The sequence below is a fragment of the Salvelinus namaycush genome, unplaced genomic scaffold, assembly GCF_016432855.1.
Source record: "Salvelinus namaycush isolate Seneca unplaced genomic scaffold, SaNama_1.0 Scaffold579, whole genome shotgun sequence".
Lineage (NCBI taxonomy): Eukaryota > Metazoa > Chordata > Actinopteri > Salmoniformes > Salmonidae > Salvelinus > Salvelinus namaycush.
In genome coordinates this window covers 104,479-132,417 of record NW_024061285.1, presented here as the reverse complement: position 1 = coordinate 132,417, position 27,939 = coordinate 104,479, and the positions used below count along the sequence as shown (strand labels likewise).

General features: G+C 45.1%; 1 protein-coding gene across 7 annotated transcripts; it reads right to left on the bottom strand.

The window, feature by feature from the left end:
- Positions 1-156: 156 nt before the first annotated feature.
- On the bottom strand, positions 157-27,939 carry zdhhc3a (zinc finger DHHC-type palmitoyltransferase 3a). 7 transcript variants are annotated; one of them, XM_038986782.1, is made up of 10 exons: positions 27,359-27,577; positions 26,813-26,982; positions 24,097-24,158; positions 21,553-21,648; positions 20,615-20,801; positions 16,604-16,728; positions 15,594-15,690; positions 12,968-13,049; positions 10,066-10,196; positions 157-1,777 (listed from the first exon to the last, which is right to left on the bottom strand). In XM_038986782.1, the coding sequence occupies exons 3-10, from the start codon at positions 24,114-24,116 to the stop codon at positions 1,571-1,573; spliced, it is 945 nt and encodes a 314-aa protein (XP_038842710.1). In that variant the 5' UTR covers positions 24,117-24,158; positions 26,813-26,982; positions 27,359-27,577; the 3' UTR covers positions 157-1,570. The 7 variants fall into 7 exon arrangements, with proteins under 7 accessions (XP_038842710.1, XP_038842711.1, XP_038842712.1 ...); XM_038986783.1 differs by having other exon boundaries at positions 26,813-26,979; XM_038986784.1 differs by lacking the exons at positions 26,813-26,982; positions 27,359-27,577 and adding an exon at positions 27,625-27,934 and having other exon boundaries at positions 24,097-24,162.

Below are 27,939 nucleotides of genomic sequence, written 5' to 3'. Positions count from 1 at the left end.
GATCAGGCTTTTCAACACTACACATTATTATGCAAACAAAGAATTTTGAATACTACTGTTGAGATGTATATTGTAATGACCTGAAAGACTAAATGCATATCAATTTATTGAAATGAGAGTTTTGTAAATAAACCTTCATATGAAATATCTTGTCACTTAATCTCTGACATGTTTTTTATTCTGTAGTCAAACTAATATGAGAACCAATCAATACATGGATAAACTAATATGAGAACCAATCAATACATGGATAAACTAATATGAGAACCAATCAATACATGGATAAACTAATATGAGAACCAATCAATACATGGATAAACTAATATGAGAACCAATCAATACATGGATAAACTAATATGAGAACCAATCAATACATGGATAAAGTACGATATCAACAACAACTTCCCTTTTATTCAAATGTTAAAAGTAAACAATAGTGGTCCCATGATATGGAGCATTCATTTGACTGTAGAAGTCCTCCCTAGCAACCATCGTAGTATTACCTAGTAACCATCGTAGTATTACCGTCCTGTACAAAAGGATAAAGTACAGTACAACCATTCACTATCAGCTAACCCCCCCCCCTCCACCATCAGCTAACCCTCATTCAATAAAATAGTGTTCTCTCTACATTTTCCAGATGAAAACAATGATAATTAATTAATGAATTGTTTAGATAAGGCCCTTTAATTAACACACACTTAAAAGGTAATGTAATTCTCTGAAATGATACAGATAAAAAATAAAATGTAAAAACTGTTACCACCTCATTTGCATACTTTACAGAACAAGGCCATTAACTGTTACCACCTCATTTGCATACTTTACAGAACAAGGCCAGTAACTGTTACCACCTCATTTGCATATGTTACAGACCAAGGCCAGTAACTGTAAATTCTCAATTTGACTGTTTATAAAAAAGGCCCTTGGTGAAGTAAGATTAGAGGACAGGCCACGGACCGTCTAGATTCTGCATAGTCCACAGGTCGTTTTCTAGGAGGTCTTCCCTTAATACAACTGAACCATGTAGAGCTGTGTATACAGGAGCTGCTCTGGACTACAGAAGGAGCCCGTTTGGGTCAATCCAACTCGTCTTCGTTGGGACTTGTACCTCGTTCACATCACCAGGGGGTATAAGACCTGGACATGTTGTGGCTCATTCTAAAAAGGACATTTGGTGCAGGATCCCTTTAATGGCTTTGGTCCAAGCAGCAGTAGCACTGTAGGGAGGACACCGCACTAGACCGGGTGGAGTCTGTATAGAAATAGAATGAATAGAACTGGCGTCTCTCTATAGAAGCCTAGTCCAGACCCCCCCCCCCACACTCCGAGGGTGTCTCAGGGAGAGTTGGGATATGCAGAAAACAAAAAATGTCCAATTCACACTGGTACATGTCTGAAATAGGACAAATGTATGCACCCTCCTAATTATTATGTCAACGATGCAATAATGAATCACAATAGCAGGCTTCCATAGACCTTGTACCCAGGAGTTCACCAGTCAAACCTGCCAGGGTGTCAGGTTCACCGCCCATTCTATTCATTCTAGTTCTATGGGAGTCTTATGACACTAGACCAGTGGTATCTCTATGACGTCGTCCTCGATGATCTCCCCCTGCGGCAGCACCACGTGGTCATTGGGATCCCTCGTACAGCGGAGGTCAGAGAAGGGACTGAGCCAGGATGGGGAGAAGGGCCCTCCAAACGCTGACTTCATTGCCTCCCAGCAGGAAGTCTTCTCCCACCTGGCCTTCTCCCCCTTCAGACGCTCAATGCCCTGGAACAGAGAGAGAGACAGAGACAGACAGACGGAGAGAGACAGAGACGGAGACAGTGAGCTGTAGACAGAGGAAACTGAATTAAAACATTTCATTCATTTAGGGGCCCTAAGTAAAATGTTCCCTTAGTCATGCATTGGTTTCAATGGGAGATCCAGTGAAAAATGTGACTTAAATGGCTGGTTTCCTGAACCCAGATGAAGTCTCCTCTTGGACTAACATGCATGCTCAAATGGACAATTCATGGGTGTGGAAACCGGGCCATATTATTTCTGACAAGGCACGGACACCGACTGTGTTGTCTTGTTCTATGTGTTGTTGAAGTTGTTGGCACACGACAACACAGTGAGCAGTCTCCAGACTAATTCTGTCAATGAAGACGTCCATACATCCCAGGTCTTAAACATCAACCTATAAAACCCAATCAGGAGACAATAAGAAACGTTCAGAAATACATGCATCATGCTTTGTTGTTTAGGAAAACTCATTCACTCCACAGTAACGTTGGGTTTAAGTGTGTGCAGCACGACCTCCGTCCCACAGCATTCGGGGCTTACCTCCGTCCCACAGCGCGCGGGGCTTACCTCCGTCCCACAGCGCGCGGGGCTTACCTCCGTCCCACAGCGCGCGGGGCTTACCTCCGTCCCACAGCGCGCGGGGCTTACCTCCGTCCCACAGCGCGCGGGGCTTACCTCCGTCCCACAGCGCGCGGGGCTTACCTCCGTCCCACAGCGCGCGGGGCTTACCTCCGTCCCACAGCGCGCGGGGCTTACCTCCGTCCCACAGCGCGCGGGGCTTACCTCCGTCCCACAGCGCGCGGGGCTTACCTCCGTCCCACAGCGTTCGGGGCTTACCTCCGTCCCACAGCGCGCGGGGCTTACCTCCGTCCCACAGCGCGCGGGGCTTACCTCCGTCCCACAGCGCGCGGGGCTTACCTCCGTCCCACAGCATTCAGAAAGCAGCCAGTCGGACGGCCTCAGTGCTCAGAGAGAGACAGTTAAAAGCTTCAGTAGAAAAATGGTAGGAGACACATCAGCTTCCCAGTTAACCAAAGCCAACGCAGAGTAAGGATAGATATAGGGGGCATGCATACAAAAAACACCCATTGCAAGATGACACGATATAAAAACAACAGTTCCTTGGAGAAAAGAGAATTAATATGGATATATGACATAGAAAAAAAAAAAAGAAACAGCTTATTAACCAAATGGGAAATATTTATTCTTTCTCCGTGCCAAAAAGTGTTGAAAAATGTCAATGAAAAGAAAAGAACCGTTAGGTCCAGCTTGCTCACAGGCAAGACACTCACAGCAGCAGTCAGGCCGCTTCCCAAACGGCACTCTGTTCCCCTCTATAGCGCACTACTTTTGACCAGGGCCCATATAAAAGTAGTGCACTACTTTTGACCAGGGCCCATAGAAAGTAGCGCACTACTTTTGACCAGGGCCCATATAAAGTAGTGCACTACTTTTGACCAGGACCCATAGAAAGTAGTGCACTATATAGGGAATAGGGTGCCATTTGGGGATGCAGCCTCAGTTAGGTGACAGTCCTCCTCAACAACCATCCATTCAAACACAACAGAACAGAAGGTCAAAGATACAGGTGAAGAACAATCCCAATGTTGAACAATGACATAACGGCCCGGTTTCCCCCAGACACAGATTACACCTAGTCCACCACTCAAAAGCATTATCAAGAGAGATTGAAAGAGATTATTAATTCTAGGACTAAACTTAATCTGTCTGTCTGGGAAACTGGCCCAATTAAGTTTGTTTTCAAGCATACAAAAGATCACATGAGAAAAAGTAACATTTATAAACTCCACTGATAGATCTCAGGAAAAGTGCATATTTGTCATGATTTATGACGTGTAGCCAGCTTGATATATTTTGATGTTGATATTGGAGTAAAACTACTACTGTATAATCAGTTTCGTTGGTTAATATTTTAGTATTTAGTAATACTCCCTTTTTATTTTACTTTGCAAATTATATTTGAACTTGTTAAGTTCGTTTTGTGACTCAGGACCTCTGGTTTACACATCTCCTGAAAAACTCAAAATTAAAGTTTTAATTCCAACATAAAAACGTAAATTCTGGAGAAACTACAGAATAAAAAATAAAAGTGACTTTTATATGCAGAACTTGGCACACATAGAAATGAGAATGCAAGATCAAATGAATTACCGCCAACTTTTACACAAATATTCTGAAACACCTTCATGTTTTATTCCTAAAAGAAGGATCAACTTGAAATGAGCAGCATGTAGACTAACTTTAACTTTCTTTAAAACACAAGACAATATGAGTGTTTAACAAAGTAAAAGGACTAACCTACTGATCCCTCAACACACTATACTTCCACCTGGCTTTAAAAGCCTCTGAAAACAGACAACTGTACAGGCCTAGTGAAAAGACCATGTTCCCCTGTGCTGGGTGAGGTGTTTATCAGAGAAGAATCACAAGGAGGGAGGGGTTTAGTTTTGACTGACAGGAGGGAGGGAGGGGTTTAGTTTTGACTGACAGGAGGGAGGGAGGGATTTCGTTTTGACTGACAGGAGGGAGGGAGGGGTTTAGTTTTGACTGACAGGAGGACGGAAGATGGCCCGAGTGCCAGATCGGTTTGTGCTATTATATCAACTCCTGACTTGACATGATAGCGCCAACAAACTGTCACTCGGAGAGAGGAGAGAGAGGGGGGAGGAGAGAGACAGAGAGGGGGGAGGAGAGAGACAGAGAGGGGGGAGGAGAGAGACAGAGAGGGGGAGAAGAGACAGAGAGGGGGGACACAGAGGGGGGAGGAGAGAGAGAGAGGGGGGGAGGAGAGAGAGACAGAGAGGGGGGACACAGAGGGGGGAGGAGAGAGAGACAGAGGGGGGACACAGAGGGGGGAGGAGAGAGACAGAGAGGGGGGAGGAGAGAGACAGAGAGGGGGGACAGAGGGGGGGAGGAGAGAGAGAGGGGAGGAGAGAGACAGAGGGGAGGAGAGAGACAGAGAGGGGGGGAGGAGAGAGACAGAGAGGGGGGGAGGAGAGAGACACAGAGACAGGGGACACAGAGGGGGGAGGAGAGGGACACAGAGACAGGGGACACAGAGGGGGGAGGAGAGAGACAGAGAGGGGGGGCACAGAGGGGGGGAGAGAGAGACAGAGAGGGGGGAGGAGAGGGACACAGAGACAGGGGACACAGAGGGGGGGAGAGAGAGACAGAGAGGGGGGAGGAGAGGGACACAGAGGGGGGAGGAGAGAGACAGAGAGGGGGGAGGAGAGAGACAGAGAGGGGGGAGGAGAGAGACAGAGAGGGGGGACACAGAGGGGGGGAGAGAGAGGGACACAGAGAGAGACAGAGGGGAGAGAGAGAGGGACACAGAGAGAGAGGGACACAGAGGGGGGGAGAGAGAGAGGGACACAGAGCGAGAGGGACACAGAGGGGGGGAGAGAGAGGGACACAGAGAGAGAGGGACACAGAGGGGGGGAGAGAGAGGGACACAGAGAGAGACAGAGGGGAGAGAGAGAGGGACACAGAGAGAGAGGGACACAGAGGGGGGGAGAGAGAGAGGGACACAGAGAGAGAGGGACACAGAGGGGGGGAGAGAGAGAGGGACACAGAGGGGGGGGAGAGAGAGAGGGACACAGAGAGAGAGAGAGGGACACAGAGGGGGGGAGAGAGAGAGAGGGACACAGAGAGAGAGGGACACAGAGGGGGGGAGAGAGAGAGGGACACAGAGGGGGGGAGAGAGAGAGGGACACAGAGAGAGAGGGACACAGAGGGGGGGAGAGAGAGAGGGACACAGAGAGAGAGGGACACAGAGGGGGGGAGAGAGAGAGGGACACAGAGGGAAAAGTGATTCAGAAAACCAGAACAAATCAACATGAGGGTTAAAACAGACACGGTTGAAAAGTTTTACAATTGATCTTTTTCTCTGCAACTCCACTTGACTTTTGTTCCCAAGCAACATAAAAAACAACGTGGCAATTATAGAAAGCATTAATGATTAAGTTGTTCAGAGTTAGGAGGGATTACAATCACGTTCAGCATTGTCAAGGAGTGTTGGGGAGTCAGGGTGAGAGATGGGGTGGTTGGAACAGAGCGGTGTTAACACACCTCTGTCTCAGAGTCTGTTTCCCCCCCCGGGTGGCTAAGCTCAGACCACATACTGGTAGGATTCAGCTTTCCCGTGGGCCTTCCCCGGTTGGGTCAACGGGAGAAACCAGAATATGGAGAAGGGGTGTCCAAATACCGCCTTCGTGTTCATCCACTTAGTTTTTTTACCCCATCTTTTCTCCTCCTTTTTCAACTGTTCTATGCCCTGGAAAAACGAGAGACAACCACACTTCAGTGTACTGTGAACCAATCAAACTACTCCCTGCCTAAATGACGAATCACAAGATCCCCTTTGCTTTTTCCCTTTTGATTTAAAACAACTCTTTCAAATCTAAAGTTACAAAGTGGCTTAAGTTATGACGTAACGGCCATAGGCTAATGTACTGGCTAAACGGCCATAGGCTAATGTACCGGCTAAACGGCCATAGGCTAATGTACCGGCTAAACGGCCATAGGCTAATGTACCGGCTAAACGGCCATAGGCTAATGTACCGGCTAAACGGCCATAGGCTAATGTACCGGCTAAACGGCCATAGGCTAATGTACCGGCTAAACGGCCATAGGCTAATGTACCGGCTAAACGGCCATAGGCTAATGTACCGGCTAAACGGCCATAGGCTAATGTACCGGCTAAACGGCCATAGGCTAATGTACCGGCTAAACGGCCATAGGCTAATGTACTGGCTAAACGGCCATAGGCTAATGTGCCGGCTAAACGGCCATAGGCTAATGTACCGGCTAAACGGCCATAGGCTAATGTACCGGCTAAACGGCCATAGGCTAATGTACCGGCTAAACGGCCATAGGCTAATGTACCGGCTAAACGGCCATAGGCTAATGTACCGGCTAAACGGCCATAGGCTAATGTACTGGCTAAACGGCCATAGGCTAATGTACTGGCTAAACGGCCATAGGCTAATGTACTGGCTAAACGGCCATAGGCTAATGTACCGGCTAAACGGCCATAGGCTAATGTACTGGCTAAACGGTCATAGGCTAATGTACTCACTAACGCATTCGAAAAGTATTCAGACCTCTTGACTTTTTCCACATTTTGTTATGTTACAGCCTTATTCTAAAATTAATCAAATTAAAATGAGGTGTGAGGGGAACGGCACCTCCGTACCTTCAGGCTCTGATCAGGCCCTACACCCAAACAAGGGCACTGCGTTCATCCACCTCTGGCCTGCTCGCCTCCCTACCTCTGAGGAAGTACAGTTCCCGCTCAGCCCAGTCAAAACTGTTCGCTGCTCTGGCACCCCAATGGTGGAACAAACTCCCTCACGACGCCAGGTCAGCGGAGTCAATCACCACCTTCCGGAGACACCTGAAACCCCACCTCTTTAAGGAATACCTAGGATAGGATAAAGTAATCCTTCTAACCCCCCCCTCCCCCCCCCTTAAAAGAGTTAGATGCACTATTGTAAAGTGGTTGTTCCACTGGATATCATAAGGTGAATGCACCAATTTGTAAGTCGCTCTGGATAAGAGCGTCTGCTAAATGACTTAAATGTAAATGTAATGTAAAATCCTCAATCTACACACAATACCCCATAATGACATCACAATACCCCATAATGACATCACAATACCCCATAATGACAAAGCAAAGACAGGTTTAGACATTTTTACAAATGTCTTACAATTAAAAAACAGAAATATCACATTTACATAAGTATTCAGACCCTTTACTCAGTACTTTGTTGAAGCACCTTTGGCAGTGATTACAGCCTTGAGTCTTCTTGGGTATGACGCTACAAGCTTGGCACACCTGTATTTGAGGAGTGTCTCATTCTTCTCTGCAGATCCTCTCAAGCTCTGTCAGGTTGGATGGGGAGTGTTGCTGCACAGCTATTTTCAGGTCTCTCCAGAGATGTTTGATCGGGTTCAAGTCCAGGCTCTGGCAGGGCCAAACAAGGACATTCAGAGACTTATCCCGAAGCCACTCCTGCGTTGTCTTGGATGTGTGCTTAGGGTCGTTGTCCTGTTGGAAGGTGAACCTTCTCCACAGTCTGAGGTCCTGAGTGCTCTGGAGCAGGTTTTCATCAAGGATCTCTCTGTACTTTGCTCCGTTCAGCTTTCCCTTGATCCTGACTAGTCTCCCAGTTCCTGCTGCTGAAAAACATCCCCACAGCATGATGCTGCCACCACCATGCTTCACCGTAGGGATGGTGCCAGGTTTCCTCCAGATGTGACGCTTGGCATTCAGAACAAAGAGTTCAATATTGGTTTCATCAGACCAGAGAATCTTGTTTCTCACGGTCTGAGAGTCCTTAGGTGCCTTTTGGCAAACTCCAAGCGGGCAGTCATGTGCATTTTACTGAGGAGTGGCTTCCGTCTGGCCTCTCTCTACCATAAAGGCCTGATTGGTGGAATGCTGCAGAGATGGTTGTCCTTCCGGAAGGTCCTCCCATCTCCACAGACAAACTCTGGGGCTCTGTCAGAGTGACCATTGGGTTCTTGGTCACCTTGCTCAGTTTGGCCGGGCGGCCAGCTCTAGGTAGTGTCTTGGTGGTTCCAAACTTCTTCCATTTAAGAATGGAGGCCACTGTGTTCTTGGGGTCCTTCAATGCTGCAGACATGTTTTGGTACCCTTCCCCAGATCTGTACCTTGACACAATCCTGTCTCGGAGCTCTACGGACAATTCTTTCGACCTCATGGCTTGGTTTTTGCTCTGACGTCAACTGTGGGACCTTATATTGACAGGTGTGTGCCTTTCCAAATCATGTCCAATTAATTGAATTTACCACAGGTGGACTTCAAGTTGTAGAAACATCTCAAGGATGATCAATGGAAACAGGATGCACCTGAGCTCAATTTTGAGTCTCATAGAAGAGGGTCTGAATACTTATAAAATAAAAAACAGATACCTAATTTACATGAGGGATTTTAAATTTTTTGTATCAATTTTAGAATACGGCTGTAACGTAACAAAATGTGGAAAAAGTCAAAGGGTCTGAAGACTTTCTGAATGGACTGTATTGACTAAATGTCAACACACTGATGTCTAATGAACATCCTTCCTCACTTGTGAGGCTCCATGAGAGAGAATACAGCCATACAAAAGATATCAACTTCTAGGAATACAACCAGGCCCCGACTACGCCCACCCACGCCCCGACTACGCCCACCCACGCCCCGACTACGCCCACCCACGCCCCGACTACGCAATCAGGCCTGAAGTTGCAGACAAAAATACGTTAGAGCAAGAAAGCAGAGTTAGTTTAGTTAGAGTTTTAAAGCACTAAACATTGTACAGACATGCATAGAACACAGAGAGGTCTACAGTCTACCATAGAACACACAGAGAGGTCTACAGTCTACCATAGAACACACAGAGAGGTCTACAGTCTACCATAGACCACACAGAGAGGTCTACAGTCTACCATAGACCACACAGAGAGGTCTACAGTCTACCATAGAACACACAGAGAGGTCTACAGTCTACCATAGAACACACAGAGAGGTCTACAGTCTACATGGTTTATGATGGTACAGGACCATCAGAGAGGAAACTGATCCTTCCTCACAGAGAGGTCTACAGTCTACTAACTACATGGTTTATGACGGTACAAGAGAGGAAACTGATCCTCTCACACAGATACATGGACACGTTCCTTCCTACTTGCTGACAGTAATCTCAACAGAATATCAACAAGCCTTGAGCCGTTTCAAGTTGAAAACTTCCTTTATATACAAGACTGGACTCATAAATCCCCACACAGAGATGATCCTACTACAAGCAGAGCATTCTATCTTACACTCTTAGACACTAACTTCTACTTAAATCCAATTTTCAGGACACTAAGTGAAAATATCCACTCAAGTGGAAGTTAGGATTCACCTCTATATGGGTAAGCTGCTGTAGAGAGGTCAAGGTTCATAGGTCATACATACAGTAGATAAGCACCAAAGCAACAGCAGTGGGGAGCAGACTTGGCTTAAATACATAGGTCAAATACTTGGGAGGTGCACTTTATGAAGTTTGCCCGTACAATGGAATAGGCCTAGCTGAAGCGCCAATGGAATAGTCCCAAAAGTGCAACCCCCCCCTGCACATCAGTCAAGCTATATAAATCATACCTAAAGCATTTGACATCCCATGATGTATTTAATCCAGGTCTGATGAAGAGGAGGAGGTGACGGGGAGAAGAGAGGAACACACTGGTCTACGACTTACCGTCTCATCTGTACAGATGGAATGGACCTGAGTCCCGAACATCACAGAGGTGAAGATGAGGAAGAGGAGGGCCTCAAAGCACAGGAGGATGAGGAGGATGACTGTCGCAGGAGGTGAGAAGGAACTGCACTCTGGGAGTTGGAGTTCAGGAGGGAGGGAGGGGGGACAGGTTTACAGTCACAGCACAGTGGAAGCAACATTTCTAGACGGGTTGATGTGTTCTAGGCAGCTGGATGCTAAGCACATTGTACATCACAGTGTTTTCAGACAGATGACTGGGAGATGACTGGGAGATGACTGGGAGATGACTGGGAGATGACTGGGAGATGACTGGGAGATGACTGGGAGATGACAGGGAGATGACAGGGAGATGACAGGGAGATGACAGGGAGATGACAGGGAGATGACTGGGAGATGACTGGGAGATGACAGGGAGATGACTGGGAGATGACAGGGAGATGACTGGGAGATGACTGGGAGATGACTGGGACAATGGCAAAGGTGAATAAAGATGTCGGGATTCAGTTATGACGTCATTGTTTCAGCACCATCTACAGAGTTTTTAAACTACGGCACGCGACATGGGTCAATGTGCCAATAAACTTCTGGGGCTTTTCAAATTGAACAATATGCAGAGTTTAAATCACACACAGACAGTCGTACACTAACTGAGCACCGTACTGCAGCACTGCAGAGCTATACCCTATGTATAAACGATCTGACTCCATATTCTCTGAGCTTCTGGGTAAAAACAACCTTCACAGAACGGCCGCGCCCGGCGCAGTGCCCAACGGGACGGCCGCGTGCGGCGCAGTGCCCAACGGGACGGCCGCGTGCGGCGCAGTGCCCAACGGGACGGCCGCGCGCGGCGCAGTGCCCAACGGGACGGCCGCGCCCAACGCAGTGCCCAACGGGACGGCCGCGTGCGGCGCAGTGCCCAACGGAACGGCCGCGCCCAACGGAACGGCCGCGCCCGGCGCAGTGCCCAACGGAACGGCCGTGCCAGTGATCAAAAGGAATACTGAGTGTCAGGAAGTACAGGACGTCAAACTAAAAAGGAGTGCCCTGTCCTTTATGACTTTGCTAGAGGAAGATTAACTTGGAGAGTAACTTGAACAGTTTAGCCATGAGATGGGCGGGTATTGAACAGTTTAGCCATGAGATGGGCGGGTATTGAACAGTTTAGCCATGAGATGGGCGGGTATTGAACAGTTTAGCCATGAGATGGGCGGGTATTGAACAGTTTAGCCATGAGATGGGCGGGTATTGAACACTTTAGCCATGAGATGGGCGGGTATTGAACACTTTAGCCATGAGATGGGCGGGTATTGAACACTTTAGCCATGAGATGGGCGGGTATTGAACACTTTAGCCATGAGATGGGCGGGTATTGAACACTTTAGCCATGAGATGGGCGGGTATTGAACTGAACACTTTAGCCATGAGATGGGCGGGTATTGAACACTTTAGCCATGAGATGGGCGGGTATTGAACACTTTAGCCATGAGATGGGCGGGTATTGAACACTTTAGCCATGAGATGGGCGGGTATTGAACACTTTAGCCATGAGATGGGCGGGTATTGAACACTTTAGCCATGAGATGGGCGGGTATTGAACACTTTAGCCATGAGATGGGCGGGTATTGAACACTTTAGCCATGAGATGGGCGGGTATTGAACACTTTAGCCATGAGATGGGCGGGTATTGAACACTTTAGCCATGAGATGGGCGGGTATTGAACACTTTAGCCATGAGATGGGCGGGTATTGAACACTTTAGCCATGAGATGGGCGGGTATTGAACACTTTAGCCATGAGATGGGCGGGTATTGAACAGTTTAGCCATGAGATGGGCGGGTATTGAACAGTTTAGCCATGAGATGGGCGGGTATTGAACAGTTTAGCCATGAGATGGGCGGGTATTGAACAGTTTAGCCATGAGATGGGCGGGTATTGAACACTTTAGCCATGAGATGGGCGGGTATTGAACACTTTAGCCATGAGATGGGCAGGGTATTGAACACTTTAGCCATGAGATGGGCGGGTATTGAACACTTTAGCCATGAGATGGGCGGGTATTGAACACTTTAGCCATGAGATGGGCGGGTATTGAACACTTTAGCCATGAGATGGGCGGGTATTGAACACTTTAGCCATGAGATGGGCGGGTATTGAACACTTTAGCCATGAGATGGGCGGGTATTGAACACTTTAGCCATGAGATGGGCGGGTATTGAACACTTTAGCCATGAGATGGGCGGGTATTGAACACTTTAGCCATGAGATGGGCGGGTATTGAACACTTTAGCCATGAGATGGGCGGGTATTGAACAGTTTAGCCATGAGATGGGCGGGTATTGAACAGTTTAGCCATGAGATGGGCGGGTATTGAACAGTTTAGCCATGAGATGGGCGGGTATTGAACAGTTTAGCCATGAGATGGGCGGGTATTGAACAGTTTAGCCATGAGATGGGCGGGTATTGAACAGTTTAGCCATGAGATGGGCGGGTATTGAACACTTTAGCCATGAGATGGGCGGGTATTGAACACTTTAGCCATGAGATGGGCGGGTATTGAACAGTTTAGCCATGAGATGGGCGGGTATTGAACAGTTTAGCCATGAGATGGGCGGGTATTGAACAGTTTAGCCATGAGATGGGCGGGTATTGAACAGTTTAGCCATGAGATGGGCGGGTATTGAACAGTTTAGCCATGAGATGGGCGGGTATTGAACAGTTTAGCCATGAGATGGGTGGGTATGGCCTCATCTGAAATACTTAAGAACATAACCAGAGACCATTGTTATGGTTGACAGGAGCTGATTGAAAGATCATTGTGTTATCATGAGATCTAGATCAAACCAATGAGAAGCCAGGTTAAAAAAAGGTCAGAAGAACTTACTTGTCCAATCATCTTCGAAGCAGTACAGGAAGTGGAAGACCACCATCACCAGAGAGTGGAGAGAGATGAGTGCAATGTACATCTGGAACACACAGACACATGGTAAGACAGGGTGCTCTGGAACACACAGACTCATGGTAAGACAGGGTGCTATTGAACAGTTTAGCCATGAGATGGGCGGGTATTGAACAGTTTAGCCATGAGATGGGCGGGTATTGAACAGTTTAGCCATGAGATGGGCGGGTATTGAACAGTTTAGCCATGAGATGGGCGGGTATTGAACAGTTTAGCCATGAGATGGGCGGGTATTGAACAGTTTAGCCATGAGATGGGGGAGTATTGAACAGTTCCCCATGAGATGGGTGGGTATTGAACAGTTTAGCCATGAGATGGGTGGGTATTGAACGTAGTCACACAAACTGTAAGTCACTTTCAGGGCATTTGCCAACCTAAACATCTTAATTCATAACTTTCCAATAGGTACTGTGTGTTGGCTACTTGTCTGTGTTATTGCAGCAGGCTGACGGTGTAATGGGGTCTACAGTATGGAATGTTCCAGTATGTAATGGTGTCTACAGTATGGAATGTTCCAGTATGTAATGGTGTCTACAGTATGGAATGTTCCAGTATGTAATGGTGTCTACAGTATGGAATGTTCCAGTATGGTAATGGGGTCTACAGTATGGAATGTTCCAGTATGGTAATGGGGTCTACAGTATGGAATGTTCCAGTATGGTAATGGGGTCTACAGTATGGAATGTTCCAGTATGGTAATGGGGTCTACAGTATGGAATGTTCCAGTATGGTAATGGGGTCTACAGTATGGAATGTTCCAGTATGGTAATGGGGTCTACAGTATGGAATGTTCCAGTATGGTAATGGGGTCTACAGTATGGAATGTTCCAGTATGGTAATGGGGTCTACAGTATGGAATGTTCCAGTATGGTAATGGGGTCTACAGTATGGAATGTTCCAGTATGGTAATGGGGTCTACAGTATGGAATGTTCCAGTATGGTAATGGGGTCTACAGTATGGAATGTTCCAGTATGGTAATGGGGTCTACAGTATGGAATGTTCCAGTATGGTAATGGGGTCTACAGTATGGAATGTTCCAGTATGGTAATGGGGTCTACAGTATGGAATGTTCCAGTATGGTAATGGGGTCTACAGTATGGAATGTTCCAGTATGGTAATGGGGTCTACAGTATGGAATGTTCCAGTATGGTAATGGGGTCTACAGTATGGAATGTTCCAGTATGGTAATGGGGTCTACAGTATGGAATGTTCCAGTATGGTAATGGTGTCTACAGTATGGAATGTTCCAGTATGGTAATGGGGTCTACAGTATGGAATGTTCCAGTATGTAATGGTGTCTACAGTATGGAATGTTCCAGTATGTAATGTTCCAGTATGTAATGGTGTCTACAGTATGGAATGTTCCAGTGTGTAAAGTATGGAATGGGGTCTACAGTATGGAATGTTCCAGTATGTAAAGCATGTAATGGGGTCTACAGTATGGAATGTTCCAGTATGTAAAGCATGTAATGGGGTCTACAGTATGGAATGTTCCAGTATGTAATGGTGTCTACAGTATGGAATGTTCCAGTATGTAATGTTCCAGTATGTAATGGTGTCTACAGTATGGAATGTTCCAGTGTGTAAAGTATGGAATGGGGTCTACAGTATGGAATGTTCCAGTATGTAAAGCATGTAATGGGGTCTACAGTATGGAATGTTCCAGTATGTAAAGCATGTAATGGGGTCTACAGTATGGAATGTTCCAGTATGGTAATGGGGTCTACAGTATGGAATGTTCCAGTATGTAATGGTGTCTACAGTATGGAATGTTCCAGTATGGAATGTTCCAGTATGTAATGGTGTCTACAGTATGGAATGTTCCAGTATGTAAAGTATGTAATGGGGTCTACAGTATGGAATGTTCCAGTATGTAAAGTATGTAATGGGGTCTACAGTATGGAATGTTCCAGTATGGTAATGGGGTCTACAGTATGGAATGTTCCAGTATGTAAAGTATGTAATGGGGTCTACAGTATGGAATGTTCCAGTATGTAATGGGGTCTACAGTATGGAATGTTCCAGTATGTAATGGGGTCTACAGTATGGAATGTTCCAGTATGTAAAGTATGTAATGGGGTCTACAGTATGGAATGTTCCAGTATGGTAATGGTGTCTACAGTATGGAATGTTCCAGTATGGTAATGGGGTCTACAGTATGGAATGTTCCAGTATGTAAAGTATGTAATGGGGTCTACAGTATGGAATGTTCCAGTATGGTAATGGTGTCTACAGTATGGAATGTTCCAGTATGTAATGGGGTCTACAGTATGGAATGTTCCAGTATGTAAAGTATGTAATGGGGTCTACAGTATGGAATGTTCCAGTATGTAATGGGGTCTACAGTATGGAATGTTCCAGTATGTAAAGTATGTAATGGGGTCTACAGTATGGAATGTTCCAGTATGTAATGGGGTCTACAGTATGGAATGTTCCAGTATGTAAAGCATGTAATGGGGTCTACAGTATGGAATGTTCCAGTATGTAAAGTATGTAATGGGGTCTACAGTATGGAATGTTCCAGTATGTAAAGTATGCACTGGTACGTACTGTGAAGAGCACAAAGTACTTCTGGTTGTTCTCTCCCACACAGTTGTTAACCCAGGGACAGTGGTGGTCCATCTTCCGTATGCAGCGCTTACACACACTAGTGGAGGGGAAACCCATGGAGAGAGAGAGAGAACTAATTACACACACTAGTGGAGGGGAAACCATGGAGAGAGAGAGAGAACTAATTACACACACTAGTGGAGGGGAAACCATGGAGAGAGAGAGAGAACTAATTACACACACTAGTGGAGGGGAAACCATGGAGAGAGAGAACTAATTACACACACTAGTATGGAGGGGAAACCATGGAGAGAGAACTAATTACACACACTAGTGGAGGGGAAACCATGGAGAGAGAGAACTAATTACACACACTAGTATGGAGGGGAAACCATGGAGAGAGAACTAATTACACACACTAGTGGAGGGGAAACCATGGAGAGAGAGAACTAATTACACACACTAGTATGGAGGGGAAACCATGGAGAGAGAACTAATTACACACACTAGTGGAGGGGAAACCATGGAGAGAGAGAACTAATTACACACACTAGTATGGAGGGGAAACCATGGAGAGAGAACTAATTACACACACTAGTGGAGGGGAAACCATGGAGAGAGAGAACTAATTACACACACTAGTGGAGGGGAAACCATGGAGAGAGAACTAATTACACACACTAGTATGGAGGGGAAAACCTGCAGTGTTCTCTGGGACAGTGTTAGTCAGGGTTACCCTACCTGCAGTGTTCTCTGGGACAGTGTTAGTCAGGGTTACCCTACCTGCAGTGTTCTCTGGGACAGTGTTAGTCAGGGTTACCCTACCTGCAGTGTTCTCTGGGACAGTGTTAGTCAGGGTTACCCTACCTGCAGTGTTCTCTGGACAGTGTTAGTCAGGGTTACCCTACCTGCAGTGTTCTCTGGGACAGTGTTAGTCAGGGTTACCCTACCTGCAGTGTCCTCTGGGACAGTGTTAGTCAGGGTCAAAGAGATGTACTGGGTCATCCTACCTGCAGTGATGTGCCCGGTCAGGCTTGATGCTGCAGCACTTGGGACACTTGTAGACCACCTGTCCCGGCTTCAGCTGGAGACTCTCGATGTACTCTTTAGTGGCGTTCCCTGTTGGCACTGCTCCCTATAGGACGGACAGAGCAATGAGTTGACATGATGACTTATCATGACTCGCCTGTTGGCGCAACAAAATGGGGTCTACTGTTGCAGTGGTCAGGCAGTGTTATAGAATATTGATGTGCTTTATGTTGAAGATGGCGCATTACTGTATTGGCTGCGGGTCTTGTGAGCTCTGACCCAACTTTGCTATTTTGTGATATATTTTACTTATGATCGACAATAACTTTTGAACATCAGATCGGCAGTTACTAATCTCAATTCCGGCTTCAACCATCGACTCATCTGCCCTGGGATATTTGTGTAATTCCGACCCAATTATCAGGCTATCCAAGAAGAAACGCAGGCAAAAAAAGAGGCAGGAGAAGGGAGCACTCGCGAGATTAAAGGAAATAGGAAACTGGCCACCTCTGACCTCCGATTGTGGATTTGCTATCAACAGGACTCTCGTAACCGCAATATTCTGGGCTTTTCTGAAACTTCCGGACAAGATAAACACACAAGGTTCAGGGTTTAGTGAATGATTTGTCCCAAATACAATGCTTTAAGCTGTTTGGGCTGCAGGGGGAGTATTGAGTAGCCAGATAAAAGGTGCCCATTTCAAACGGCCTCGTACTCAATTCTTGCTCGTACAATATGCATATTATTATTACTATTGGATAGAAAACACTCTCTAGTTTCTAAAACCGTTTGAATTATATCTGTGAGTCAAACAGAACTCATTTGGCACAAACTTCCTGACCAGGAAGTGGAAAGTCTGAAATCGAGGCTCTGTTCTTCTTCCTGCCTATAAATGGGCATGATACGTAAGAGTATACGTGCACTTCATAGACCTTCCCCTGGATGTCAAGAGGCTGTGAGAGAAGAAATTTAGTGTTTATCTTGGTCTGAAGTGGAATACAAGCTCTTTGTATGACGTGTCCCCCATTTCCGGTACTCTGGAGAGCGCGAGGTGGACAGTGGGATTGCCTTCTGTTTAGCTGCCGTTATAGGCGACTACTATCTCCGGCTTTGATTTTATTTGATACATGTGACCATATCATCGTAAAGTATGTTTTTTCAATATAGTTTAATCAGATTATTGAAATTTTTTCGGGAGTTTTGCCGTGTTCCGTTCTCTGACTTTGTTTACGATGGAGAGATTCGCGCCACTTGGCTAGTGCGCTTGCTAAATCGAGAGGGAAAGTGGACGTTCTAAATCCAAACAACGACTGTTCTGGACAAAGGACCCCTTGTCCAACATTCTGATGAAAGATCAGCAAAAGTAAGAAACATTTTATGATGCTATTTCATATATCTGTCGTACATGTGAACTAGTCGTCGGCGCCCAACGTTTGGGTACTCTAGCTATACCGAAGCTGGATGTCGTAATGAAGTTATTTTTTAGAATTCTAACACTGCGATTTCATTAAGAACTAATGGATCTATCATTTCCTATACAACATGTATGTTTTAGTTATGTTTATGAATAGCTAGTTGGTCAGAATATGTGTGTCAGAAAAAGTGTCCGAAAAAAATCCGGGCGTTGTGGGAAAAAGTAGCTAAGTTAGCAGAATGTATAACCATTGATTTCAGCTCTAAATATGCACATTTTCGAACAAAACATAAGTGTATGTATAACCTGATGTTATAGGACTGTCATCTGATGAAGAAAATCAAGGTTAGTCAAAAATTATATATCTTTTGCTTGTTTGTTACGATCGCTAACCTTTGCTACTGGGAAATTGCTTGTGTTTTTGGCTATTGTGGTAAGCTAATATAACGCTATATTGTGTTTTCGCTGTAAAACACTTGATAAATCGGAAATATTGTCTAGAATCACAAGATGCCTGTCTTTCATTTGCTGTACACTATGTATTTTTCAGAAATGTTTTATGATGAGTATTTAGTTATTTGGCGTTGGTGTCTGTAATTATTCTGTCTGCTTTCGGTGCAATTTCTGATTGTAGCTGCAATGTAAACTATGATTTATACCTGAAATATGCAAATTTTTCGAACAAAACATAGATTTATTGAATAACATGTTATAAGACTGTCATCTGATGAAGTTGTTTGTTGGTTAGTTTGGTTGGTTCTTGGTTAGTTAGGTTGGCTTTGTGCATGCTACCTGTGCTGTGAAAAATGTCTGTCCTTTTTTGTATTTGGTGGTGAGCTAACATAAATATACGTGGTGTTTTCGCTGTAAAACATTTAAAAAAATCGGACATGTTGGCTGGATTCACAAGATGTGTACCTTTCATATGCTGTATTGGACTTGTTAATGTGTGAAAGTTAAATATTTAAAAAAAATATAATTTTGAATTTCGCGCCCTGCACTTGAGCTGGCTGTTGTCATAAGTGTACCGACGTCGGGCTTGCAGCCAGAAGAAGTTAAGTTTTTGAAATATTTAGGACGAACTTATTTCTTGCCACCCATTCTGAAACTGCAGCTCTTTAAGTGTTGCAGTCATTTCAGTTTCTGTAGTAGCTGACGTGTATAGTCATCCGCATACATTGACACACTGGCTCTACCCAAAGCCAGTGGCATGTCGTTAGTAAAGATAGAAAAAGTAAGGGGCCTAGACAGCTGCCCTGGGGAACTCCTGATTCCATCTGGATTATGTTGGAGAGGCTTCCATTAAAGAACACCCTCTGTGTTCTGTTAGACAGGTAACTCTTTATCCACATTATAGCAGGGGGTGTAAAGCCATAACACATAGGTTTTTCCAGCAGCAGGCCCTGGAACGGACCCTGTATATAGCTAGCTAACCTTCTGGTGTTCTTCTCATTTCTATTTCTCGTGTTTTTTTGTTTTCTAGTACTACTGCATTGTTGGGAAAGAGTCAGCAAGAAAAGACATTTAACAGTACAATTGACAATAACAACGAGATATGTGAGTAAGGTCGTGTTCAGTTAGGCACAAAACAGGAGGAAATGTTTTGAAACGAATAGAGGCAGCCACTACATGAACTTATCCCAACAACAAAACTCTCCTTTTCCTTTAACTGTTTCAAAATCTTTTGCTACGCACAGTGTTGTTCCCAACTGAACACAACACCAGCATGTCAAGTTTACAGAGCCCAGTGTCCTACGTTTACAGAGCCCAGTGTCCTACGTTTACAGAGCCCAGTGTCCTACGTTTACAGAGCCCAGTGTCCTACGTTTACAGAGCCCAGTGTCCTACGTTTACAGAGCCCAGTGTCCTACGTTTACAGAGCCCAGTGTCCTACGTTTACAGAGCCCAGTGTCCTACGTTTACAGAGCCCAGTGTCCTACGTTTACAGAGCCCAGTGTCCTACGTGTACAGAGCCCAGTGTCCTACGTGTACAGAGCCCAGTGTCCTACGTGTACAGAGCCCAGTGTCAACGTGTACAGAGCCCAGTGTCAACGTGTACAGAGCCCAGTGTCAACGTGTACAGAGCCCAGTGTCCAACGTGTACAGAGCCCAGTGTCCAACGTGTACAGAGCCCAGTGTCCAACGTGTACAGAGCCCAGTGTCCAACGTGTACAGGGCCCAGTGTCCAACGTGTACAGGGCCCAGTGTCCAACGTGTACAGGGCCCAGTGTCAACGTGTACAGAGCCCAGTGTCCAACGTGTACAGGGCCCAGTGTCCAACGTGTACAGGGCCCAGTGTCCAACGTGTACAGGGCCCAGTGTCAACGTGTACAGGGCCCAGTGTCAACGTGTACAGGGCCCAGTGTCAACGTGTACAGGGCCCAGTGTCAACGTGTACAGAGCCCAGTGTCAACGTGTACAGAGCCCAGTGTCAACGTGTACAGAGCCCAGTGTCAACGTGTACAGAGCCCAGTGTCAACGTGTACAGAGCCCAGTGTCAACGTTTACAGAGCCCAGTGTCGTGTGTAAAGTGTACAGTCAGAGCAGTGTATAGTGTGTTCAGGTGTCAACAACTCACCGGGTCGGTGCACATGGCCCTGAAGTGAGAGGCGAGAGCCAGGAAGGCCAGAGTGTTGAACACAGTCCCGTTGACTAAGCTATAGGTCAGGTTTTTAGAAGGCAACAGCATGACGAAGAGCACAACAAACTCAGCATAGAACACCAACATCCAGGTGATGACCCCACACACGATGCCACACGCGTCCCTAAATGAATGGATCAAATCATTTTAATACACACATTTTTTTTAAACACATAAAAGTTGCCTCAGCTATTTGAGTAAAAAATAATAATAATACATACATTGAAATATATAATTAATTATTTTTTTATGAAGTCAGCTGACTTATTTCCATTCAGGTGCTCGTTATCACCAGGTGGGCAGCTAGGAAGGGCAGCCTGGGTAAGACTTACTGGGTAAGACTGGGTAAGACTGACTGGGTAAGACTGACTGGGTAAGACTGACTGGGTAAGACTGACTGGGTAAGACTTACTGGGTAAGACTGTGCACTGAGCACTTCAAAAAAGGTACTTCACATTCATTACAAAAATTGGAAAATACAGACAATATAAGGCCTATACACAAATACATAAATCGCCTAGACAAGATCCAGGTCAGTGATCTACCATGACCTCTCATTACAAAGACTAGGTTTTAAGGGTTTCTGGAAGATTCCTGGAATTAGGTTGAAATAAGCAGGAAATCCAGAAATCCTCCAACCCGGGGATTTGTGGAAAACTTGGGAAAGTTACCAGAATTTATTTGTACCCATTCAATGCACGCTAACACGGCGGTCTAGCAACTTTGGTTCCCATGTGGCTCAGTTGGTAGAGCATGCCGCTAGCAAAACCAGGGTTGTGGGTTCGAGTCCCACGGGGGACCAGTACGAAAACGTAAGTCACTCTGGATAAGAGCATCTGCTAAAAAGGACATAGATGTAAATCTAACTCCTCTACCTGATAAACCACATGCTGCTGGGGATGTGCTGGGAGACGGGGACACACGGCTGCTCAGTCTGCAGGCAGGCAGCCTGCCTCTCCACGTCCCTACACCTGAAACAACAACACGTTATTCATACCTGCTGTACCAAATACATCTTGCTTTACACACATGGATCTTTCTAGAAATAATGAGACCATTGAGATCAAATGTTTTTGATGGTTTGAAACTAAACATGTATACTTAGAGGAATAGATGTGAAAATAAACAAATTGGCCCGTAACTCCACCTATACAACAGGACTAGGACTATACATTCTTTAAGCAGGGTTCATACACACATTTGGCAAGTCAAATTCAAGGACTTTTTTAAAAAGCACTTCATTGTAAATGTTCAAGGACCTCAATGTTATACAATTGTATAATTGTACATAGGGCCTAATATAAACCCAGCAAAAAAACAAAAAACGTCCTCTCACTGTCAACTGCGTTTATTTTCAGCAAACTTAACATGTGTAAATATTTGTATGAACATAACAAGATTCAACTGGGACATAAACTGAACAAGTTCCACAGACATGTGACTAACAGAAATTGAATAATGTGTTCCTGAACAAAGGGGTCAAAATCAAAAGTAAGTCAGTATCTGGCGTGGCCACCAGCTGCATTAAGTACTGCAGTGCATCTCCTCCTCATGGACTGCACCAGATTTGCCAGTTCTTGCTGTGAGATGTTCCACCACCCACTCAGTATGGCTGGTGGCATTGTCATGCTGGAGGGTCATGTCAGGATGAGCCTGCAGGAAGGGTACCGCATGAGGGAGGAGGATGTATTCCCTGTAACGCACAGCGGGGAGATTGCCTACAATGACAACAAGCTCAGTCCGATGATGCTGTGACACACCGCCCCAGACCATGACGGACCCTCCACCTCCAAATCGATCCCGCTCCAGAATACAGGCCTCGGTGTAACGCTCATTCCTGACGATAAACACGGATCCGACCATCACCCCTGGTGAGACAAAACCGTGACTCCTCAGTGAAGAGCACTTTTTGCCAGTCCTGTCTGGTCCAGCAACGGTGGATTTGTGCCCATAGGCGACGTTGTTGCCGGTGATGTCTGGTGAGGATCTGCCTTACAACAGGCCTACAAGCCCTCAGTCCAGCCTCTCTCAGCCTATTGCAGACAGTCTGAGCACTGATTGGAGGGATTGTGCGTTCCTGGTGTAACTCGGGCAGTTGTTGCCATCCTGTACCTGTCCCACAGGTGTGATGTTCGGATGTACCGATCCTGTGCAGCTGTTGTTACACGTGGTCTGCCACTGCGAGGACAATCAGCTGTCCGTCCTGTCTCCCTGTCTTAGGCGTCTCACAGGACATTGCAATTTATTGCTGTGGCCACATCTGCAGTCCTCATGCCTCCTAGCAGCATGCCTAAGGCACGATCACACAGATGAGCAGAGACCCTGGGCATCTTTCTTTTGGTGTTTTTCAGAGTCAGTAGAAAGGCCTCTTTAGTGTCCTACAGTTTCATAACTGTGACCTTAATTGCCTACTGTCTGTAAGCTGTTAGTGTCTTAACGACCGTTCCACAGGTGCATGTTCATTAATTGTTTATGTTTATGTATGGTTCAATGAACAAGCATGGGAAATAGTGTTTAAACCCTTTACAATGAAGATCTGTGAAGTTATTTGGATTTTTACGAATTATCTTTGAAAGACAGGGTCATGAAAAAGGGACGTTTCTTTTTCTGCTGAGTTTAGAATCCCCCCCCCAAAAAAACATGCAAAACATGTAAAAACCAAAACAGGTAGACCATTACCACTAACAATAATGAATTGTTTAGGCCTTGCAAATGCATTGATATTCAAATTATTATTACATTTAGGGGGCTCCTAAGTGGCACAGCGGTCTAAGGCACTGCATCTCAGTGCTAGAGGTATCACTACAGACCCTGGTTCGATTCCAGGCTCTCTCACAACCAGGGTTCATGTTTAATGTCTAATTTAACTGGTTAATGTATGATGTAAACGACACCTTACACTGCTATAAATGCATGGACAGTAAGTCATGTTTCATGTCACATGATTTTGGACAACTCCATCAAGATACCAACCATGATAAAGAGTTAATCAACCCATGAATTGTATTTAATATAGCTATGATCCCCCTATATAGTTTATTTAACTAGGCAAGTCAGTTGAGAACAAATTCTTACTTACAAATGACGGCCTACCCCGGTCAAACCCTAACCCGGACGACACTGGGCAAATTGTGCACCGCCTTATGGGACTCCCAATCATAGCCGGTTGTGATACAGCCTGGAATCGAACCAGGGTCTGTAGTGACGCTTCTAGCACTGAGATGCAGTGCCTTAGACCTCTGCGCACACTCAGGGAGTCCTATCATCTTAATGTAATGACATGAAAACAATTGGCAGATTATTATCAATGACTGATCAACAGCTGTAACAAGTTGTCCAGTGTAGGAAATCCTCACTGGTACCCTAGTTTCTGGAAAGACCCACATTCACTCAGGCCCCTTGTAGTCACACAAACAGACCTGTGCACCGGGCTCTTCATCGTACAGACTCAGGATGGGGCCTGCCTCACAGTCCCCGCATGCTGTGGGCAGAAAGGGAAGAAGAAGTGGTACGACTGTGAGCAAATACTGGCACATTCAGTGTACACTTCAGTAGAGATACAATACTGTAACACTGTACATTTACTCCATAATGACAAAGTGAAAACATGTTCTTACAAAAAAAAATTGCACATTTAATTGATAATGAAAATACAGAAATGTCTAATTTACATACGTATTTACAACCGTGTCAATACATGTTAGAATCCCCTTTGGAAGCGATTACAGCTGCGAGTCTTTCTGGGTTTAAGTCTAAGAGCTTTGCACACCTGGATTGTACAATATTTGCACATTATTTTTTTCAAAATTCTTCAAGTTCTGTCAAGTTGGTTGTTGATCATTGCGAGACAGCCATTTAAGTCAGATTTAAGCCGATTTAAGTCAAAACTAACTAGGCCACTCAGGAACATTCCATGTCGTGATGGTAAGCAACTCCTGTGTATATTTGGTCTTGTTTTTAGGTTATTGTCCTGCTGAAAGGTGAATTTGTCTCGGAGTGTCTTGGAAAGCAGACTGAACCAGGTTTTCCTCTAGGATTTTGTCTGTGCTTAGCTCTGTTCCAATGCTTTTTATCCTAAAAAACTCCCTAGTCCTTGCCGATGACAAGCACACCAATAACATGACACATGATGCAGCCACCACCATGCTTGAAAATATGGAATGGTACTCAGCAATGTGTCATTTATTTATTTAAATTAGGCAAGTCAGTTAAGAACAAATTCTTATTGACAATGACAGCCTACCAAAAGGCCTCATGCGGGGACTGGGATTAAAAATAAAGAAATATAGGACAAAACACACATCACGACAAGAGAGACAACACTACATAAAGAGACCTAAGACAACACAGTAAGGCACAAACACAGCATGGTAGCAACACAACATGGTAGCAGCACAAAACATGGTATAAAACATTGGGCACAGACAACAGCACAAATGGCAAGAAGGTAGAGACAACAATACATCACACAAAGCAGCCACAACTGTCAGTAAGAGTGTCCATGATAAAACTGTCCTGTTTGAGTGTTTGTTGCAGCTCGTTCCAGTCGCTAGCTGCAGCGAACTGAAAAGAGGAGCAACCCAGGGATGTGTGTGCTTTGGGTACCTTTAACAGAATGTGACTGGCAGAATGGGTGTTGTATGTGGAGGATGAGGGCTGCAGTAGATATCTCAGATAGGGGGGAGTGAGGCCTTGAGAGGGTTTTATAAATAAGCATCAACCAGTGGGTCTTGAGATGGGTTTACAGAGATGACCAGTTTACAGAGGAGTATAGAGTGCAGTGAAGTGTCCTATAGGAGCATTGGTGGCAAATCTGATATTGAATTTGCCCACAACATAACCCTTTGTATTCAGGACAAAAAGTTAACTGCTTTGCCACATTTTTTGCAATATTACTTTAGTGCCTTGTTGCAAACAGGAAGCATGTTTAGGAAGATTCTTATTCCGTACAGGCTTCCTTCCTTTCATATTTCTTAACTATAATGTTGTTCATCCATCCTCAGTTTATCACAGCCATTAAACTCTAACTGTTTTAAAGTCACCATTGCCGTCATGGTGAAATCCCTGAGTGGTTTCCTTCCTCTCCGGCAACTGAGTTAGGAAGGACGCCTGTATCTTTGTAGTGACTGGGTGTATTGATACACCATCCAAAGTGTAATTGATAACTTCACCAAAGGGATATTCAATGTCTGCTTTTTTTTACCCATCTACCAACAGGTGCCCTGCTTTGTGAGGCCCCTGGTCTTTGTGATTGAATCTGTGTTTGAAATTCACTGCTCAACCTTACAGATAATTGTATGTGTGAGGTACAGAGATGAGGAAGTCATTCAAAAATCATGTTAAACACTATTATTGCACACAGAGTGAGTCCATGCAATTTATGTGGCTTGTTAAGCACATTTTTACTCAAACATTTTTAAGCTTACCATAACAAAGGGGTTGAATACTTGACTCAAGACTTTTCATCTTTTTAAAAAACAATTTGACTGACATTATGGGGTATTTTGTGCAGGTCAGCGCCACAAAATCTCAATGTAATCCATTTTAAATTCAAACTGTAACAACAAAAATGTGGAAAAAGTCAAGGGGTGTGAATACTTTCTGAAGGCTCTTTATCTACAGTGCCTAATGTCAATCCAACTACTAGCCTAATATGCTGTTAGTGGAAACATTGGAAACATTAAGCCAAGATGGAAAATCCACCAGAAAACAAAACAAGTGATCCATGAGAACAGAAAAATGATTGTTCTGAGTGTCAGATATCCACTCAAGCATGTCCAGCGCACACAATCACCTTATGGCAAAATACTGTACGCAGCAGAACAGTGTTTGTTTGCATCACAAATGGGACCTCATTTCCAATATAGTACACTACTTTTATCCAGAGCTCTATAGGCTGTGGTAAATGAAAATAGTGCACTAAATAGGGAATAGTTTGCCCTTTGGGACGCATATCCTGACTCGGGTAAACGGAAATACTGCTATGCTGGCTGAGCATTACCCCTCACCGTGATGCCAATGACAAATTCGACCAGAGGATAACGGACACCAGGACCTCTGAGTTCCGTGTCATTTTCTGACGAGAGATTGTGCCTGCTAGTTACCTAATAATACAACTTATTTATACAAACATACCGTATTAGCTGCTACACACACAGCTGTGATTAGATCACTGGAGTTGATGGGGACCATGGGGTGATGGTGAAAAACCAGGGTAAGGGCATCACTGTCGCAATATTGTAGCTGGCTGGCCTGTGCAGAATGTCCCACGACTCTCCCACACACATGATTTAACCATCATGCTGCTAAAAGACGCGACAGTTTGTTGGAAAGACGAACTAGCCACTAGCTAACGTTACAAGCCAGCTGTTTTGCAAGCTACGTTAATGTTTTTAACTAACTGGCTAGTTATGTGGGTTAGTTTGCATTTTCTTGACTAACGTAGCTAACGCGTTAGATAGCTAACGATATGTAAACAGATAGCTTGCCATTTACCATTGTTATTTAACTACATATCAGATAATATTAACTAACAGCTGGTAGCTAACCGTGTAAACAAATAATACTGGCTGTAGTTAGCCAATTAGCTAGCCATCTCACTACCTGGCTGGCTAGATGAAAACGCGAGCTAGCCAACGTTAGCGTACCTAGATAGCCAACGTTTACTAGTAGCTAATTTACCTGTCTTCACATAGACTTGCCAGGCTGTGAGACTCCAGGAACGAACTTTCTTAAAATGATCTGAAAACAAACTGTTTAGATCAGCTAAATCTCGTACAAATAGACATGAATGACTCCTGGTGAATCCCGCAGCGCTCGTCAAGCCGAACCCCAGCGGAGGAACGCTCAACACCGATCTCTGACACCGAGGCGGAGTCACTACTGACTCAACATTGAGTCACCATCAGTCGACTCTTTGTAAAAAAATGTCAGTTTTGAAAACGCTTACCTGTTTTTGTCCTGTACAACTGTGGTGCTGAAATGTATACTTAAAATAAAAAACTTTATCGAATACAACCACCGACTTTTCCTAATATGTGTTGCGTATTCTACATAAACATGAACTTCAATTGGCAAATTCACGCTGAGTTGAGCAACATAAATGAAGGGGAAAAATCGGTGGTTGTATTACGAGAGGTGTTGGAAGAAGTCACGTCCTCCCAGTCCGGTGGCCAGGTCGTAGGAACGGTTATGGAAAAGTAGTGAGATGAGAGGCTGTTTTGATTTTATGGGTGCAGGGTTAGTGGGATGTGCAAATACAT